This window comes from Strongylocentrotus purpuratus, unplaced genomic scaffold (genome assembly GCF_000002235.5).
Source record: "Strongylocentrotus purpuratus isolate Spur 01 unplaced genomic scaffold, Spur_5.0 spur5_scaffold_2, whole genome shotgun sequence".
NCBI lineage: Eukaryota > Metazoa > Echinodermata > Echinoidea > Camarodonta > Strongylocentrotidae > Strongylocentrotus > Strongylocentrotus purpuratus.
Window position 1 is genome coordinate 14323880 of NW_022145605.1, and position 17670 is coordinate 14341549.

Here is a 17670-nt window from a genome sequence, read left to right on the forward strand (position 1 = left end):
TACTAAATTTTAGGGTTGCTGGTATAAGCTTAAATTACATGACAGTGATGAAACACACAAAGTTTTGAGAAGCCTTGTTTAAGATCATCTTCAAGTCTACATTAAACCAATTCCTTATAGGTCCTACTAAGCTACAGTAATCAGTTAAAAGTGAAAATTACATTGTGACTATAAGTGAACTCAAAAATTCAATATTTGTAGGAAAAGAAAATATCCAAAGATCTTCGTAAAAATGTTGTACATCTGTTTTTCAGGAAACAGTAAAGTCATTGGAGGGAGGGGTAATCTGCAGGCCCCGATTTAAAAAAAAAAAAATCCAGATTTTATTTTTCCTGATTTAAAAAAAAAAAAAAAAAAAATCCTGATTTTTTTTTTTAGTGCTCACTATCAACCCTGAATCTGCCATGGCAGGCAAGCCATGGTCAAAAGTATATTCTTCAGCTTTCAGACCCATATCAATTTCAAGATAAAATGTCCAAATGTGTTAACTGAATAGTTTAAAAGATGTGTTTTAATGTCTAGAAGGCTTAAATTGAGTCATTTTGATATAAATTTGTTTGATAATAGAGCTTATCCATTACAAGTTCTGTATTGTATAATTTTGATTCCCTCTTTCTTCTATATTTCAGATGCAGCATCTTTTGGCCAAGTTTGAGTATTCTTTGATCAGACCGTTCAACGATGTTATGGAACGCCTCTCTGGCATAGGCCTGACCACCGATCTGTATCTATGAACACTGTCTACTAGGATATTTTCGTTTCTTATTTTATCACTTACCAATACCATCAAAAACAGGAATCTCGATCACGCCTGGAGCTCATAATCTTCCCAGACCTTCAAGAGTATAGGACTAATTATCCTGTGGAAACTATATTGGAATTTTCCTTGGTGAATCTCCTCTCTTCCTTTGATTTGATGTCATGGCTGGGGCAAAGAACAAGCCAACCGGCCCCAGCAACTTTCTTTTGTGGTTACTCCATCGCATGTACACGGTAAGGATCACCATACTATGGGTCATGACCGTGCTTCTGGTGTGTGTGTTCCTGATCTGGGGCTACGTGGATCAGTTCTGTGAGCATTGTGTGGAGCTGGATAACCAGAAGCAAATGGCAGGAGGAGATGGGAGGATCCAGCAACGGGATCAGTGGCCGACAGCCAGCAGCAGTAAGTAGTTTTAATGATACAATTTAAAAAAGGAGAAAAACCTGCCCTTACTTTAATTCATTGCATGCGGTAACTGGGTGGCTCCTGTTTAAATCCCATCGGAACACGTTTATTCAGTAGCCAATGAGTTAAACAAAACTTAGATCTGTGATAACAAGCCGTATTATCGTATATAAGCCTGTTTTGCCACCAAGTTATTGAACAATTGAGCAATATCTGATTGGAGTTGTGAGTGATACACAAATATGAAATGAGTTTTGAAAGCTAATTTTGCCCCCCCCCCCCCCCAAAAAAAAAAAAAAAATTCCCTGTCAATAATAGTACTGGCAATTATTGTAGTTGTTACAATAAGAAATGAACTATCCTGTTGCAAATGTAGGTTCCCATGCTAAAAAGGTTATTGTTAGAAATCATTAACAATGCATTTATCCCTCTACAGACTCATGTATGACAGTGAATTTTGCCGAGGAGGGCAGTCAATCGCTTGTAGCATTGGCCAGTTATCCAGGCTCGGGCAACACCTGGCTGAGGCATCTATTGGAACACTCTACCGGCATTTATACAGGCAGTGTCTACATTGACAGGAGACTCAAAGAGGGCGGTATGTCATATGAAGAGATTTCATTGCCGCTTTTTTAAATAATTATTTTTTAATATCATTTATTTGAAACTAAAATGGCACGTGTGGATGAACCAAAGAGTATATGCTTGCAACAGAGCTCTTACACATAAATACTATCTGTGTATTTTAAAGTATCAATAATGGCATTACACTTTTATTATTATTTTTTTTAAATGCTGCATTTTAGTGAGTCGTATGTAAACAAGTGTTTAGTGGTAACCTCTCCAGAAACGCGACATGTGTACAGTGGCAACTCTTTCTGTTTCTCTTGGATGGCCATTCAAGAAAATTTTGAATGTATCTTCATTTATGCCTCTATATTATGTATTCTCTTGTATCTTATGAACTGATGGTTAGGGTAAAGAGAAGTCAGGTCTTGGTTTTCTTCTCCTTACATGTACATGTATCCTATATACAGTTTGGAGAACTGCAGTTGGTGCAGGTGTTGGTAGTACACATATATCAAAGAATAGGCAGGTTTACAGTGACATCACACAGTGGAATGTTTAAAGGGACTTGGTAACATTGTTCAGATGAGAGATAGTGGTGCTAAGATAGTGACTTCAATGCTAGATGTACAATTAAAGATAATCTGAAAATTTGAGTGAAAACGGATCATTATTCATGGTACAAATTGGGAAAAACTGATCTGATCGATTCCTTAATTCTCCCAACTATATTATTACAATTTAATTACATTTCAGGTGAATAGAAATCGTCACAAAGCAATAAAATGCCCCTACATTCCATTCCAGACATTAAAGTGTTAACAGATTTTTTATAGCCTGTTTTATGTCTTTTTTTCATGGAAAAACGGTTGGGAAAATTCAAAAATGGTTGTGAGAATTTACTGTTAATCACTGTTAGAGGGTGTCATACATCGACGCCTTCAAAGAAAACCTTAGATATCTTTGTGGTTTCAGAATTTTTTCAGGATTTTTTGCATGTCAGAGGGTTAGTACAGTAGAAGGAATACATGTATAGGTAAGTAACATTTTATACAAAAATTAAGCAATTTTTTCATCAACCTTCAACAATGTTACCAAGTCACTTTAACGTGGAGGTCAAGTACATCATCATCTTTATTTCTACCATTAGACTTCACATGAACTCAATCATCTTTGTCCTTGTGATCCTAGGTTTCCGCGGAGAGAGTGTCAACTTTATGAAGAAGAGTGTCCTTGGTGTGAAGATGCACCGATGCAGTAAGAATGAGCTGGGAAAGTTTGAGGCACTTATCCTTCTTGTCAGGAACCCGTATCATGCGATGATTTCAGAATGGCATAGATACCACTCCACTGGACATGTGAACAAAGTTGATGAAGATACATTCCACACGAAAGGTGAGTAGTCCTTTTGAGAATCCCTTCACTGTCTTACTAAAAAGCAGCTTCTAACTGAGAGTAAGTTTTTTTTTACCATGACTAAATAGTATACAAATAATACACAGCAGTGAGGGCATGAGTAAGAATTACACACACAAGGTACCTTTGGAACAGTCTCACATGCTCAAGGCTGTTTGAACTGTTTCGAAGAGACAGATAGTGGGTAATTTTACTAATGCCCGAACATAATGATGTGTATTATTTGTTTTTATAAAATGATGTTTTATTTGTTTTATAAAATGGTGTTTTATTTGTTTTATGAAATTATGTTTTTTGTTGTTTTATGAAATGATGTTTTATAATATGATTTTACTAATGGCCGGTCATTAGTAAAATTATGTGTTAGGCAAAATGAATGCCTGGTCACCTCTCAACCAATCATTTGATTAGGATCTGCTTCATCATCTTAAAATACATATGTACAATATTATTACCGCGCTATGATCTGAGAATGGCTTAGATACCACTCTACTGGCTATGTGAACAGAGCAGATGAAGACATAAACGTCTTGATTTAATCACAACACCACCAACTACAGTGAAACATGCTTTAGCATCTACCTGTATAGAAAGACCACATTTCTGTTTCTCTTGAATAGTGTTTCTCAATGCAACGAGAAACATAAAGACCACCTGCCTGTAAATTCTACTTTCCTTGTCTCCCTTGAGCGATCTTATATACAGGTTTCACTGTAGTCGTAAGGATCTCTTACATTGATTTGATTGAGTGAATGTTACTATTCTCAGTGATGTATCATATTTTGTTCTCTCTTTCCTTTGTGTGTGTAGAATGGGAGGACTTTGTCGAAGAGGAAAGCAGCCATTGGGAAAGAATGATGCGCAACTGCTTAAAGGACTCTCTTAAAACCAAGGTCGTGTTCTACGAAAACCTTCAAACAAACTTGGAATTTGAGCTTGCAAATCTTCATCTATTTCTCAGGGTACCTATCGATATTGAAAGATTAAAGTGCGTGAAGGGCAACTCCGAGGGGAAGTTTCACAGGGGGGCGGATCAAGAGTTTGACCCCTATACAGAAGAAATGGTTGCTAAAATCAACAAGAGGATCCTAAGTGCTGCTGTTGCACTCAAGGAGAGGGCAAATGTTAAATTTCCGGTGGATTATAGGAAATTACCCGGTTCATAGCACAGGTTTCTTGATGTGTAAAGGTGGATGCATGTTGAACTGTGGACCGCAAATTGTAGGTGCTATCTAATATTATCTACTTTAAGCTTTTGGATAATATGTTTTCTGCTACCAAATCCAAGATATTTCGTTCCTTAACTTAAAAAAAAAAAAAAAAGATATGGGAGCATGCGGCCTCACCCAGGCAGATGTTGAAACCCAGAATGCTTGGAGAAAAGCCATAAAGGAAATGGAACGTCATCCATCCCACAACTTGATGACTATGATGTCACTGACTTCATCACAGTTTTCAGTGTACCTGATGATTCTGTGAAGTTGACATAACCTCTATGGCTTGAATGAGAACGAATAAAAAAGAAAACGTTATATGTGATGATGTTGAATATTGATAATTTTTTTCCTTATTCTTGGAAACGTATGAGACAGCAAATGACCAAATACCTTTCGCCCTTCCCTCCATAAATCTTAGTTGCATAAATTCAGAGGATAAAACATGATGGATCATAATCTGTATAGTATTTGTTTAATGTTAATCTTTGTTCAGGAGGTCAAAGTCCAACATTAGTCTCATTCATTTTGATATCCTTTCATACGGTTACAGACAACGAATATCAGCTGGTGTAGAATGTATATTAAAAGGTTCATATTAACAAGAAGTTAATGCACTGTATATAAGCACTCCATACAAGCAAGCAAGACGTTGTTTCTTTTGTTGTTATCAAAGGCCTCTCGCAAATTGGCAACTTGCAAATTGGCAACTCAGATGCTCAGTACTTGTGTGAATAGTTACAGGGCCTTGCATATTTTTTTGTTATTGAATATATGGTTACAGTAGAGTGTATTGATTAAGTCAGTGGGGCCAAACGTAGAAGGATGCCAAACAAGAAATGGCCAACTCATTATTTTAATGAACACTCTAAATATCAGAATTATGGTCATTTATGATACTCAAACTGGGTTTTTAATTGTGACAGCACTTAAAAAATGCCATTTACGCCCATATTTTCTTATGTTCTTCCTCAACTTCTTTCCCAAATTCAGTTTATTCATTACGAATAGAACATAATATCTTCTTGTTACAAACATTCCAAGAAAATTAATCCACCTCTCAAAGTACAGTATTATTTTACACCAATTGTTAGATAGATCCCATTGTGATTTTCTGTAAAGATTGCAGGCATGTTCTTGTTTTCGTAAGAGTGGAATACGCAGTTAGTCGAGGGGGGGGGCGGAAGGAATATTTTTATCAGAAGTTTCTAGAGCAATTTCCCTTAAGCACCTCCCATTAAACAATACATAAATTTGTGTCCAGATGTACAACTTATTGGTAGAATTATATGTTAATAAGCTTCTTCTATATGTGCAGCAGTTTCGTAGTACTACACATACTTATTGTGTATGTTTGTGTGTGATGTCTTTTGTTCAATTGAGTGCATGCGTGTATGAATAATGAATTTTGTTATTTATTTCATTTTCATGTTCAGTGTTCCTATCATTTGACATTCTATACAAAGTCAGCAAACCAAATAACTAGAATAAACCATATGACTATTTTCAAAGGCACTCATTGCAATGAGTGGAGAGAAAAATAATCACTACGCATCTCTTTATGTACCTTCATGTAAATGTTTAAAACATTTTTATGCCTCCGCCCACCAAAGGTAAGAGACATTATGTTTACGGATTGTCCGTATGTGCGTATGTGTGTCCGCCTGCTTTCTGGTTAATGCAATATCTCAAGAACCACTTGAGATATGAACTTCAAAACTTGACGATAGTACTGGTATGTATCATCATGGGAAGAGTAACTAGATTAAAGGTCAAAGGTCACAGATCAATTTTTGAAATTCTAGATATAGCCTTGTTACCGCAACGTCTCAAGAACCACTAGAGATACAAGGCTCAAACTTGGTGATAGTATGTATCATCAACATAGGAAGATAATCCATTTGGGTTCAAAGTTCAAAGGTTACAGAGGTCAATTTAAGAAATGACATGCTTTAGTCTTGCTATTGCGATATCTCAAGAACCATTGTGATATGTCACTAATAATTCCAACCATTTTGTATACTGGATTTAGGACGAAGACATAGGAGATGCAGTCGCATTTGTCTTGTTTTATTATGCAATCATTATTTTTTCCTTTATGTAATCAACATTATTGTTATCATTCAGATTTGCATTTGCGGTAGTGGTGTCTAGTTGTCTTATCTGTATTTGTATATGTACAAATTGAAATGCCTTGCAATATTGTGAATTCCTTTTTTTTTCTGTCTGTCTCAAACAAAGTCAAGTAGCCTTTGGGCTTAGCTTAAGAAAAGCATGAAGTACAAGGGCTTATTTTGCAATTATTATTCTTTCACAGATTAGTTCTTATTACATGTATCAGTAAATTTGTACACTTTACTTTTCGTGTAGGAAGACATGAATGATTTAATGAATATGAGTAATACCCGGTCATAATATTCAGGATTTATATAGCACTTAATACATCTATGATGTCTTAAAGCACTTTACAGATACACTATTACTCTTGTAGTGTACCTTCTCTACTTCATGGAGAGCATTTGAACTAACGCTTCATTGATGTATTTTTCATAAAACTTTTTTATTAATATGGGCCATGGACATCAAGTTCTGGTTTGCCTGCACACAAATTATGCACATTCTCTACTCCCTGGGGAGCATTCTAAGCAGGCACCTTTAATACAACCACTCACAATGCTGAACAAACAGCAATGATTGTGAATATGCACCATTTTGTATGATTATACCCATGTGTGGGGAAAAGAAATAGTATTGTCATCTGTTTGTTTATTAAACAATGATATGATCTGAAATGTGAATATATATATATATATATATACAGAAGAGATCAATATATTTGATATTTTGAAATATCACTGAATATATGTAATGAGAGGTGGAAAGAAACTTTTTTAGGTAATGATTCCGAAATGTGAATATGTGAAAAGGATGGAAACGTGTAAATCAACTCAAAATCACCTTCTCGTTCTTTGCATTTTATCCTGACTGAAAGGCTGATGAACTGTGCTGTGAGCACATTAACATTTATTTTGTCATGTACGAAGCTTTAAATAAATATGTACAGTTATTGTGGGGTCTATTAATATATGGAGGATATAACATTTTCAGTTTCAAGAAGTAGTTAATCAGAATTTGTCAACTATTCTGTTTGTAACATTCATGGTCGAGCGAAAAATATTCATTTGTGACTGTGAGCTAGTGGATTTAAACTTTATTATCTTATGTTTCCACTTATCTACTAATGGTTGAAATTAATTCATGAGAATTTATTCAACTGTCTAATATTTTTACTAATCAATCTTTAATATTTAGAACTTTCTTTATATGCATGTATTGCCTTATTAATATTAAAGGCACTTTTTATTCCATTAACAAATTGGGTACATAAATAGGACAGACAAGCTGGACTAACAAATTATATTATCAGTTGATGTTGTTTCTGTTGAAGTAAGTCATGAGGTAGGGTTCATGTAATGAAGTTTTTGTTTTATAACTGAATTTATTGAGGAAAATCCCAGTTAGTATTTCCTTTATATTGGTGTATCATTTTATTGATATGTTTGAAATACTTGTAATTCTTTTACATGTATGTGTATTGTAATCAGTAAAAGGAATTTACAAAAATATTCAAATCCAACATTTTCAAAAGAATTTTAATTAAAGAAATTTTGGAAGTGTCTCTTGTGGATAAAATGATAAAGTTTGAACTTACACTATTTCTAAAGAAACAGAACCAAACTGCTTATTTTTTAAGTAGTCTTTATTGTATTTAACTTGTTTTTTATAGTAGTTATGAGGGTGGGTTTATCTAGTATTGTGCTCATCGTTAAACCTCAGAAATGGAATTTAAAAGCTTAGGGGCATTTTGTTTTTTTCCGTGCTTTATAATTTTAACATTCAGTATTACCTAAAAATTGTACATGTATTATCTTTCATGTACTATCGTGTCACACCTTGCTAAACGTGCTGAATAATGAATAAAGATTCATCATCAACTGGAGTATTGTTTCATGTTTTGTTGTTTTTAATGACTGAATCAGCGTATTGTGAGTCCATCGATTGAAGGGGCACTGAACAGATGGGGGGGGGGGGGGTCTTACTCTGAAAATGAAAAGCAAATTAAAAAGGTTACTGATTTAGGGGGTGGGGGATGCAGGAAGTTGTCCTAGCATTTCCTATTCTCATCTCTTTCCCTTTCTTGCTCTTTTGCTTTTCCTTTATTTTTGTTTTTCCTTTATTTTTGTTTTTCACCACTCGATTGGGAGGCATGTGACCCAACTACAATGTATACCTATGAACCTCCAGAAGCTCTGCTACTGGATGGAATCTTTTGATTTAAAAAAAAAATATACAGCCATAGTCCTTTGTCTTGGACACAATTATCAAGGGCCGCCCGACACCCCACCCTGTCTGAAATTCTTGTAATTTTTGTAATTTCTTTTTTTGTATCCCTTTGTCATTGAATTTTTTTTTTCTTTGTATGTGTGTTTTTAATGCCCAACCATATTCCTTTCTGACACAGTTTGTGCATTGGTTAGATATGGGTGAAATCGACCCCACTTTGGAGTCTATTGAGGGGGAGGGGGCTCAGGAACCACCACAAATACAAAGAAGAGGCAGGGAACAGTGCCCCGCTTTTTTTAAGTATCCCAAAAGTGCCTCTAATTACATAAGAAAAGTGCCCCTTTCACTTAAATCCCCCATTTTCTTTCAAATAGGTGCCCATTTCACAATCTTATCAGTGCCTCTAATTACCACCTCCGACCAGTGCCGTTATTAAAATCTGAGAGGTATTTTACTTGACAAGTGCTGCTTTTCCTTTGTATGAAGGGCCCCTTCCCCTTCTAATAAGTGCCCCCTTTCAACTCTGATTTAAGTGTCCCTTTTGATTTGACACGTGCCCCCTTTTCTTTCAAATGAGTGTCCCTTTTCCTTCCGCCCCCCTTTCCTTTTCAATAAGAACCCGGCCCCTTCCCCTTCTCATAAATGCCCCTATTAAAGTCTGAGAAAATGTATCTTATTAAAGATCTTTTCAGTCTCTAATGCAGATTGGGGTTCTCCTCTTTATAGGATGTTATTTTTCGCACTATATGTGACCTAGCTTACAAATTAAACTTTTTTTTTTACTATAGCTCGCTTCAGCTTCATACCCAACTGGAAAGTATCTAATTGGATCATGCTTTAAAAGAGAAAAACAAAGTAGGGGTATAAACCAATGTCTGCAAATCGTATATTTTCGCTTTGAGGTTTCCCTATGTAAGTGCCCCCTTTTTTTAGTGTGGTGATTTTGCTCTTGGTGTCCACTTTTGAAGACTCCGCCGCCCCTGGCTGAGGAAAATAGCACAAAAACAACAATTTCTGCGAGCGCGAGCAGTTGAGAACCCGACCTGCGCTATACTCTAGGTACCACAGAACTGCTACTGATACCCACTGCAGTTAGTTTAGCCAGAGCATTGATAAACTAGCGCCGTGTGTCGCGCGGCGCGTGCGGAAGTAATTTGCACACACGGAAGTACCGACTCTCCCTCCCTCTTTCTCCCTCGAAGAGAGACTTCATTTCTAACTTTCCTACCGTTAGTCCTCACAGTATTTAGTGACAAGATGCCGGTAAGTGTTATTCAAGACAGTTAAAACATTTTATTCTGATTTATTGCCCATGTTTTAGATGTTAAAAGCCTGAAATAGGCGTCTATATTGTGGCGAGATGGGTGTTCAGTCGCACTCGTAGAGTTTCGTGTAGTGTTGAGAATGAGAGATGATATTTATGATGCGATGAGGAAGAGAAGCCAGGAGGAGGAGGAGGATCGAGAAGGAGAACATGAAGAAGATAAAAGAGAAGGAAGAGGAGGAGGAGGAGAAGAGGGAGATAAAAATGTGAAGAAGAAAAAGATGCAGAACAAACATGAGAAGAAGAAGAAGAAAAAGAAGAGCTTCAGAAGAAGAAGATGAGGAAGAAGCTAGAAGAGGAAGAAGAAGCAGAAAAGAAGAGGAACTTGGAAGAATGGTGAGGAGAAGGAGAACAAGAGACAAATGAAAATATCCTGCATGGACTGTCAACTCTCAACTCTAGTCGTAACTTAACTTTAGTCAAACATCAATTAATCTTTCTGGAAATTCAGCTTCAGATTAGATGTGAAAGTATAGTGTTGTGTATCTTTCTGTCACAGTTGAATTACCCGAGAGAGAGAGAGAAATTGGCATCATGACATTTTAATGTGATACTGTGATACTGCAGCGTGTGTACATTTAACTCAGTGTTTATTAATTATTGCAGTATTTACCAAATTTGGTTTTCCCTTTGGCCAATATATTACTATTAACGGCAGTATAAATACAAGTATCTTGATTCCAATTAACATTAAAAGCATTTTTCATTTGTGATGGCCTTAATTCTTATTCTGATAACCTATTTTGACTCTCTGCATTTTCCCCAACTGTATTTCTTTAATATTGAAAAGCATTTTGATGGATGTACATGTTATTCGTAAATTAATTATACAATTTCATGCCAGTGGGGGACATTTTTAAACGTAGTTTCATTTTCTTCAAATCTAAGCAACAAGATACATGTGAATATGAATGTGACTCGCTTGTACCTGTATTTTGTATTTGTGTTTTAAATGACTTCAATGATTTGGTCAATGATATCCATGCAAATGATTTCTCTCATCCAGGCCTACCACTCACAGTTTACTGATGCCCAGCTCAAGATAGGGAACCTGGCTCTTCTGCCTCTTAGGACCAAGTTTAGAGGACCAGCGCCAACTAACAGTAGTAAGTTAATAATGATAATAAAGACCCTATCTGATAAAAATCCTGAATGAACATAAAATACAAATGAAAAAGGAATACCGGTAATATATATTTTCCCTTTCAGTATTGCACAAAAGCAAATGCAAACCTCATTTTCCGCACCTCTCCAAGTTACTGGTCAACAGGGGTCAAATTTGCCAAAGTTACAGTGACAGCTTTATATGTGGACCTGATTGGCTTGCCTACATAGCGGTGAGCCGTGCTTAATCAATGCAAAGTCATTGTGAATATGCGGACTCCACATAAGATGAAGTCAAGTTTTAGGTCGACGACATCCAATTTTTAAAGATTTAGATTTTGACTTTACAGAGAGCTGTTACTCTTCTGATAAGACACTAAAATGGCATTTAATTTATATTATTGTTATCTATGGCTTATAAGCTTTCTTCTGATATACAATTCATCTATTTCACTTTTTTTCACTATTTCTTTAATATTCTCGGTTTATATGCTTGATACATCACTGATGTCTCTTCTAAGTGGGACATGAATATATGATCCCGGCTTGCGCTCATCTGATCTCACTCTCCAGGTACCCATAATGCTTTCCAAGGGATGTGGAGGAGCCCTTGCCTTCTCATCTATTACGCCTCGTTTGTGGAACTCACTCCCTTCCTTTCTTTGTGAGAGTGATAGTCTAGAACATTTCTAATCATGCCTCCAAACTTGGCTGTTTCTGCAAAATTTGCAAATGTATTTTTTAATGACTTGAATTGAAGGAGCCTGCGCCTTTGAATGTTAACAAAAATGATTAATAATTATGGCCCTATATAAATGCTGTGAATCGTTGTCTGCCCAGTATTGTGTTATCGTTGCTCTCTCTGATCTCAATAAACAAGTTGACAGTTAGCCCATCTCTGCAATGACCCTGAATATCCACAGATCTTCAAAACATGAAGAGGTCCCACTTTGTACATTTTGAAATAACCACTCCTACAGCGATGGAGGTGCTAGATAAATAGCCTTTGTTTCCCCTTTTCAAAGAATACTTCCACCTGTGTATCATGGAGCGCACTGCTTGTGCATGAATGAATAATGATTAACTTTCATGAGCACGTATCCCATATTTTGTCTCTGTGTACCGTATTTCATAATTTGTTCTGCAATGCCCTTTATCTGCTCATGCTCAGACTGCAACCATGAACTGGCTTATTTGCCAATAAACTGCTGATGTATATTTTAGTCATTCAGGGCCCTATCTTACAAAGAGTTGATATTGATCCGAATCAATATCAAGTCCCTAAATCAATCACAAGTTTGCAGTCTCCCATCTCTTATGTACATAGTTGTGATTGATATCAATCACAAATAAGTTGCGATTGATATCAACTCTTTGTAATACAGGGCACAGATCTTCATTGTGTTTTTTTTTTTTTTTCTATTAAAGGTGATGATAGTGACATCATTGATGAGGCCCTGACCTATTTCAAGGCAAATGTTTTCTTCAAGAATTTTGAAATCAAGGTAAGCTAAATCAATCAATCGGTCAATCAATTGATCAATAAATTCACCATAAACCAATCCGCTAGGGGCGTTGCAACTGGACCCTAATTAAAATCATTCTCCATTTGGGAATTTCTCTGTCTCATCCCTGTATTTCCTGATGCTCATTTTGTTACATCTCAGCTAAGACAGTTTATTTTCCCCTGAAGATGATGTGGTTTAATCAAATTGTATTTTGACAGAGTGACGCTGACAGGGTGCTGATCTACATCACATTGTACATCACAGAATGTCTTAAGAAGATGCAAAAGGTAAGTTGAAACTCCCATTGAAGTCTTTCCCTTTACTGCATTCAGACTTCTGGAATTCATCATATAGCTGTAAGATTCTCGTATATTAGAATACAGCAATTAATTACATTTTGCATCATCTGAACATAAAGAGACATATATTAAACATGTTTGAGCATTGTTTCAAATTAAAACTCGATAAAGAATCAGGGGCCCATTGTAGACTGAATGTTTTATCGTATGAAAAAAAAACATATAATTGGGCGAGGCTTGTAATGGCTATTTATGAAAAAGTACATAAGAGTGATGATCAAATCAATTCGAGAAAGCCCAAACTAAAGGAGATGGCCGTACACCTATGTTGCTAATATAGCAAATGTATATTAAAATGAAAAGAAACATTTCTTGATTATAGGTCTTTCTATACAGGTTGCTTGCTAAAGCACATTAATTTTACTGTAATTTACATGCTGTCTCACTCCGTTTATCATTCTCTCAACTTTTCCCCCTTGCCAGTGTGCCTCTAGGAATGAGGCTCAGAAGGAGATGACCTCTCTAGCTATCGCTAAGTTCAGCATTCCTGGAGAAGCAGGCTTCCCTCTCAATGCCATCTACCTAAAACCAACCAATAGGGCAGAAGAAGGTATGTAGTGAAACCTGTGTATAAAGACCACTCGATGGTGACCAGAAAAGTGGTCTCTATATGAGCAGGTGGTCTTTATGACCAGGATTCCTTTTGATGAACAGTGAAAATCACTGTTTAAAGGAAACAAATTGTGTTTTTTATTGACAGGTGGTCTTTATGTAGTGGTGGTTGCTAAAGCAGGTTTACCTATGTTACCAACACCCCTCTCCCTAACAAAAGAGTCGGAGGGGGAAAGGGGGGGGGGGGGGGGGGGGAGTTGTTCAGCGGGGGAGAGGTGAGTGGTGTAGTTGGCCTAGGAGAAATTGCCATTCTGGTAGTTGTCCAAATATGGCCCAGGATATTTGAGGTTGCCTAAATGAAAAGAAAGTGAGTTAAAGATTCTGAAAGTCATACTGCACACAGTAATGTGTATAATTATACAACTACATGCACATGTGTCATGAAGAGTTAGTCCACACTCTCCAGCCATTTCTAATCATATTTCAAATATAATGACATTTGAATAGCATTCCTTTTCAATGGGACATTAGGTGTTATAATACGCTTTCAAGCAAACATAAAAATAATGAGAAAGTCAGCAAATTATCTGTCACCTGATGATAACTCGACCTCCTCTTAAATTTCCTTTTTCCCCCTTTCACATCCCCAGACCAAATGAGGGCGTACGTACAGCAGATTAGGCAGGAGACGGGCCAGCGCCTGGTAGACAAGGTGCTTGATCCAGCCACGAGCAGACCTAGCAAGTTCTGGATGTGCTTTACCAAGAGAAAATTCATGGACCGAAGCCTCTCTGGCCCAGGACAATGAGCAAAAATAGATATAAGGGCAACTCCAAGGTATTTTGTCCCATGCAATACCGACCACATCTAAGATTTCAGTATCTGATGACCTTCCATATCAAGCTGATAGCCATATAAGAGCTTGAATCAGACAGAACATCAAATAAAATGATGTTTTATGTCGATAGATGTTCACAATTCCATATTACAATTTTGTAATATTTGGTAACATGTGGGACTTGCCTTGGACTTGTTCTTAACTGCTTATTCATGAGAGACACGCATAGTGCACACACACACACACACACACACACGCATGAGATCAACTCCATATATTGGTTTATGATTTTTGGTAACATAATTTAACCTACGAATTATACAAATAATTGATTAGGGGTTGTTATGTACAATTTTGTAGTTATTGTGATTATCGTGTAGTGATACCAGGAAAAAAAAAGACTATTGACTAATAGTCGTATCAAGTAAATTTTTGTGTGTGATGGTATATAAATGGAAATTAGGCATATGAGGTTTGGAGCACAGAGCCTTCCCTTGTGACCATTCACCAAGAATTTAAAAAATTGTTTACAGTGTTGGTGAGAAAGTTTATTTACTGTGTAATTAAAGTGCTACGTAAAAAATATTACAAGCAGGAAGAACAGATATACAACGGTGCAGTAGTCCTGCATCTCGTGATATCAACTTTCATGTCAGAAATCTACATTCCCTTTAAATTTAGGTGTGCACTTTGTATGTCTCTAAAAAATAAGCTAAATTAAATAATTTTATATTGTCATCTTCCTTCATGTATTATTATTAAATAGCCTTTTTTTATTGATAGATAGCTAGGTTTGTTGTTTTGCGTCATATGGTTTAAGAAAATTGTATTTTCTAGGAAACATGATAATGCATTCTTTAGTGAACGTCAATGCGTTGTAGTTGACACTCATGCAAGACTTGGGAGATGTGGAACAGTAAAGGACTACCGGGTAGTTACATAGTTGAATATAATCAAAGTAAATACATGGAAATCCCAGTACATGTGTATCAAAGTCACTTGTAACACTTGCCTTCCCAGACAACAATGTTTTACATGGTTCCATAGATTTTTCTTTTGAAATGGTCAGTAAGCATTACATTTGGCATATAAATTGCGGATATTAGAACCTAAAAGATGAAAGAAATCGAAGAATGAAGTGTGTCATATGAATATTATTTTGTCTAACTATAAGCGTATGTGTATATTATTTGATGATGCATTTGCTGGTAATCACAATGTATAATGGAAAAAGCTTTTTTATGATGTGCAACAGTTCATATATATATATATACACAAATTACTCCCAATAAATCTGTAATTACTTCCTTTTCTTGCTATCATTAATATTTCCCTAATGTCATTCCAGTTATTTATGATTCTTTAACAAAAATTGCATATGGATCTAGGATGTTTCTGTCTGCTCACATTTTGTCACAAAATTAGTTACAGTTTTCAAAACTGTAACTTATTTTGTAATAAACTTATATAGACTCAAATAGGAATGCTTTAACCAAATAATGAAAGATTATCTGTATTGTAGTCAATATTTTCATGATTCATCCATGTATATTGGCGGTGTTTGACACTGTAGAGACCACACTTTGACGAAATTTTCCTAATTTCTTGTCGTCCAAAAGCATTGTCATCCATTAGGAAGAAGGAGGCCCCTAATTTCTTTTGGAAATTAAATTTAATTAAGTAGTTTGCATAAAATGTGTTTCTTCATAGTGTAGTCAATATTGTTACATTCTTGAGCAAGCAGTCTCATTATAATATAGTTAGAGATTAATTACTTGTTTGTATTGTTCCCCGAGCCGAGGGAGAAAGTTGTTCTGAACTACTTCTTTGTACAGAGATCTCTCCATATGTCAGTGATAACTTACTTTTCAAAATTGTATTTATATTAATCTCAATTTTGTATCAATGAAAGGAGAAATAAAGCACCAGTAAAGTATATAAGTACACACTCCTAAAGTAGACACCTGCTTTTATTATCTTGACCCCTCTATAAAATCTTGTCGAATTGAGGTGAAAAGTGTCCCTTTAAAGCTGTGTTTATCGGCATTATATTTATCATCATAGTCGGAATGGTAGTCATATCTATTTCTATGGAAGTAAAAGAAATATTGTCCTTTTCATTATTGCTGTAGTTATAAGAAGAAGAAAGAAAAAAAGAATATATGTATCATGATTATAATGATAATGATAAGGATGCTGGATATATATGTCACTGCATTGTAGATTTTCTTAAAATATTGCAAATTAAATGTACACTATTGTACTGATAGCTCTGTGAACATGTGGATGATTTGTCTTACAAAGGAAGAGTGTATGGGAGGGTAAGGTGTAGTCGGAGAGAGAGAGAGAGAGAGAGAGAGGAGAGGGAAAGAATGGAAGGAGTAGCTGGGAGAGAAGGGATATCTATCGGGCAGTCGAGATGGGGGTATAGCAGGGAGAAAATGAGGAGAAGGAGGTGTTAGAGAGAGAAGGGGAGGGGTGTCTGGGAGATATTTAGGGAGGGGGGGGGGGGGAGACAGTAAAATCAGCTGGCGACGCTATAGTCTGTATAAGATGAAGGGATACAGAGAAGGGTTAACAGGGAGAGAGAAACGTTGTAAGGGAGGTCTAGAGACTGGTAGTGAGTTTCTGGAAATTTAGGGGCTAGTTTAGTAGCGTCTATATGAGAAGAATTTGAGACATCTCTCAGGAATGTTTTCTGCTAAGGGTAAGTCCACACACCAGAGTCATCTTTTTTCTTTCTCCATATCTCTCTCTTGCATCTTTAACCTTCTTTTGTATATATGACGTCATTTGATATGTCGCCTCTCAAAACTGATCTTAATTTCTCTTCCTTGTTTCTCATAAGGAAAATAAATTGTTGTTTTGTCCTTTGTGACCGACCCAAGAATTTAGAAGAAAAAAATTGTTTAATGAATCAAAAAACATGAATTAAAGCTTCCGAAACTGAAAATATCAGCCCAAACGGAAGAAGAAAAAAAATACCTGACCAACCGACCAAGGTAAACATCTTTTTTTTGTTAGGCTAGATAATACACATCTTTCCTTCCCAGATGGGAATTCGCATTATGCACAAAGTTTTCGAATTGTAGACAAAGAATGTTGTGATAAATATACAAACTGTTTTTTTACTTTTGAAAAATGTCAGTATGTTTTAAAAAACAAAAAGCAAAACGAATATGGATCTGGAGATATCGGGGTTCGAACCCGAGGCCTCTCGCATGCAAAGCGAGCGCTCTACCGCTGAGCTATATCCCCTTGCCTGACCAATCATGA

At 36.1% G+C, this 17670-nt stretch overlaps 2 protein-coding genes and 1 non-coding gene across 3 annotated transcripts; 2 read left to right on the forward strand and 1 right to left on the reverse strand.

Annotated features, from left to right (window-relative positions):
- Nucleotides 1-864: 864 nt before the first annotated feature.
- On the forward strand, nucleotides 865-8365 carry LOC115926684 (WSC domain-containing protein 2-like). The gene is made up of 4 exons (XM_030991748.1): nucleotides 865-1165; nucleotides 1605-1766; nucleotides 2927-3130; nucleotides 3962-8365. Exons 1-4 carry the CDS (start codon nucleotides 922-924, stop codon nucleotides 4315-4317), a joined length of 966 nt encoding a protein of 321 aa, XP_030847608.1. The 5' UTR covers nucleotides 865-921; the 3' UTR covers nucleotides 4318-8365.
- A 1477-nt stretch (nucleotides 8366-9842) lies between these two features.
- On the forward strand, nucleotides 9843-16673 carry LOC582320 (actin-related protein 2/3 complex subunit 3-B). The gene is made up of 6 exons (XM_782276.5): nucleotides 9843-9972; nucleotides 11040-11139; nucleotides 12566-12642; nucleotides 12864-12932; nucleotides 13428-13554; nucleotides 14207-16673. The coding sequence occupies exons 1-6, from the start codon at nucleotides 9967-9969 to the stop codon at nucleotides 14362-14364; spliced, it is 537 nt and encodes a 178-aa protein (XP_787369.1). The 5' UTR covers nucleotides 9843-9966; the 3' UTR covers nucleotides 14365-16673.
- A 907-nt stretch (nucleotides 16674-17580) lies between these two features.
- Nucleotides 17581-17652, reverse strand: TRNAA-UGC. The gene has a single exon. It is a non-coding gene; the product is annotated as a tRNA-Ala (tRNA).
- Between the last annotated feature and the right edge of the window lie 18 nt (nucleotides 17653-17670).

What these genes read in the sequence shown, in the direction of transcription:
- LOC115926684 (XM_030991748.1), top strand. Translation starts at nt 922, where the DNA reads ATGGCTGGGGCAAAGAACAAGCCAACCGGCCCCAGCAACTTTCTTTTG. An exon ending in GTGGCCGACAGCCAGCAGCA is followed by an intron (nt 1,166 to 1,604) that starts GTAAGTAGTTTT and finishes ATCCCTCTACAG; the next exon opens with ACTCATGTATGACAGTGAAT. An exon ending in AGATACATTCCACACGAAAG is followed by an intron (nt 3,131 to 3,961) that starts GTGAGTAGTCCT and finishes TTGTGTGTGTAG; the next exon opens with AATGGGAGGACTTTGTCGAA.
- LOC582320 (XM_782276.5), top strand. An exon ending in GTCTTAAGAAGATGCAAAAG is followed by an intron (nt 12,933 to 13,427) that starts GTAAGTTGAAAC and finishes CCCCCTTGCCAG; the next exon opens with TGTGCCTCTAGGAATGAGGC. An exon ending in AACCAATAGGGCAGAAGAAG is followed by an intron (nt 13,555 to 14,206) that starts GTATGTAGTGAA and finishes TCACATCCCCAG; the next exon opens with ACCAAATGAGGGCGTACGTA.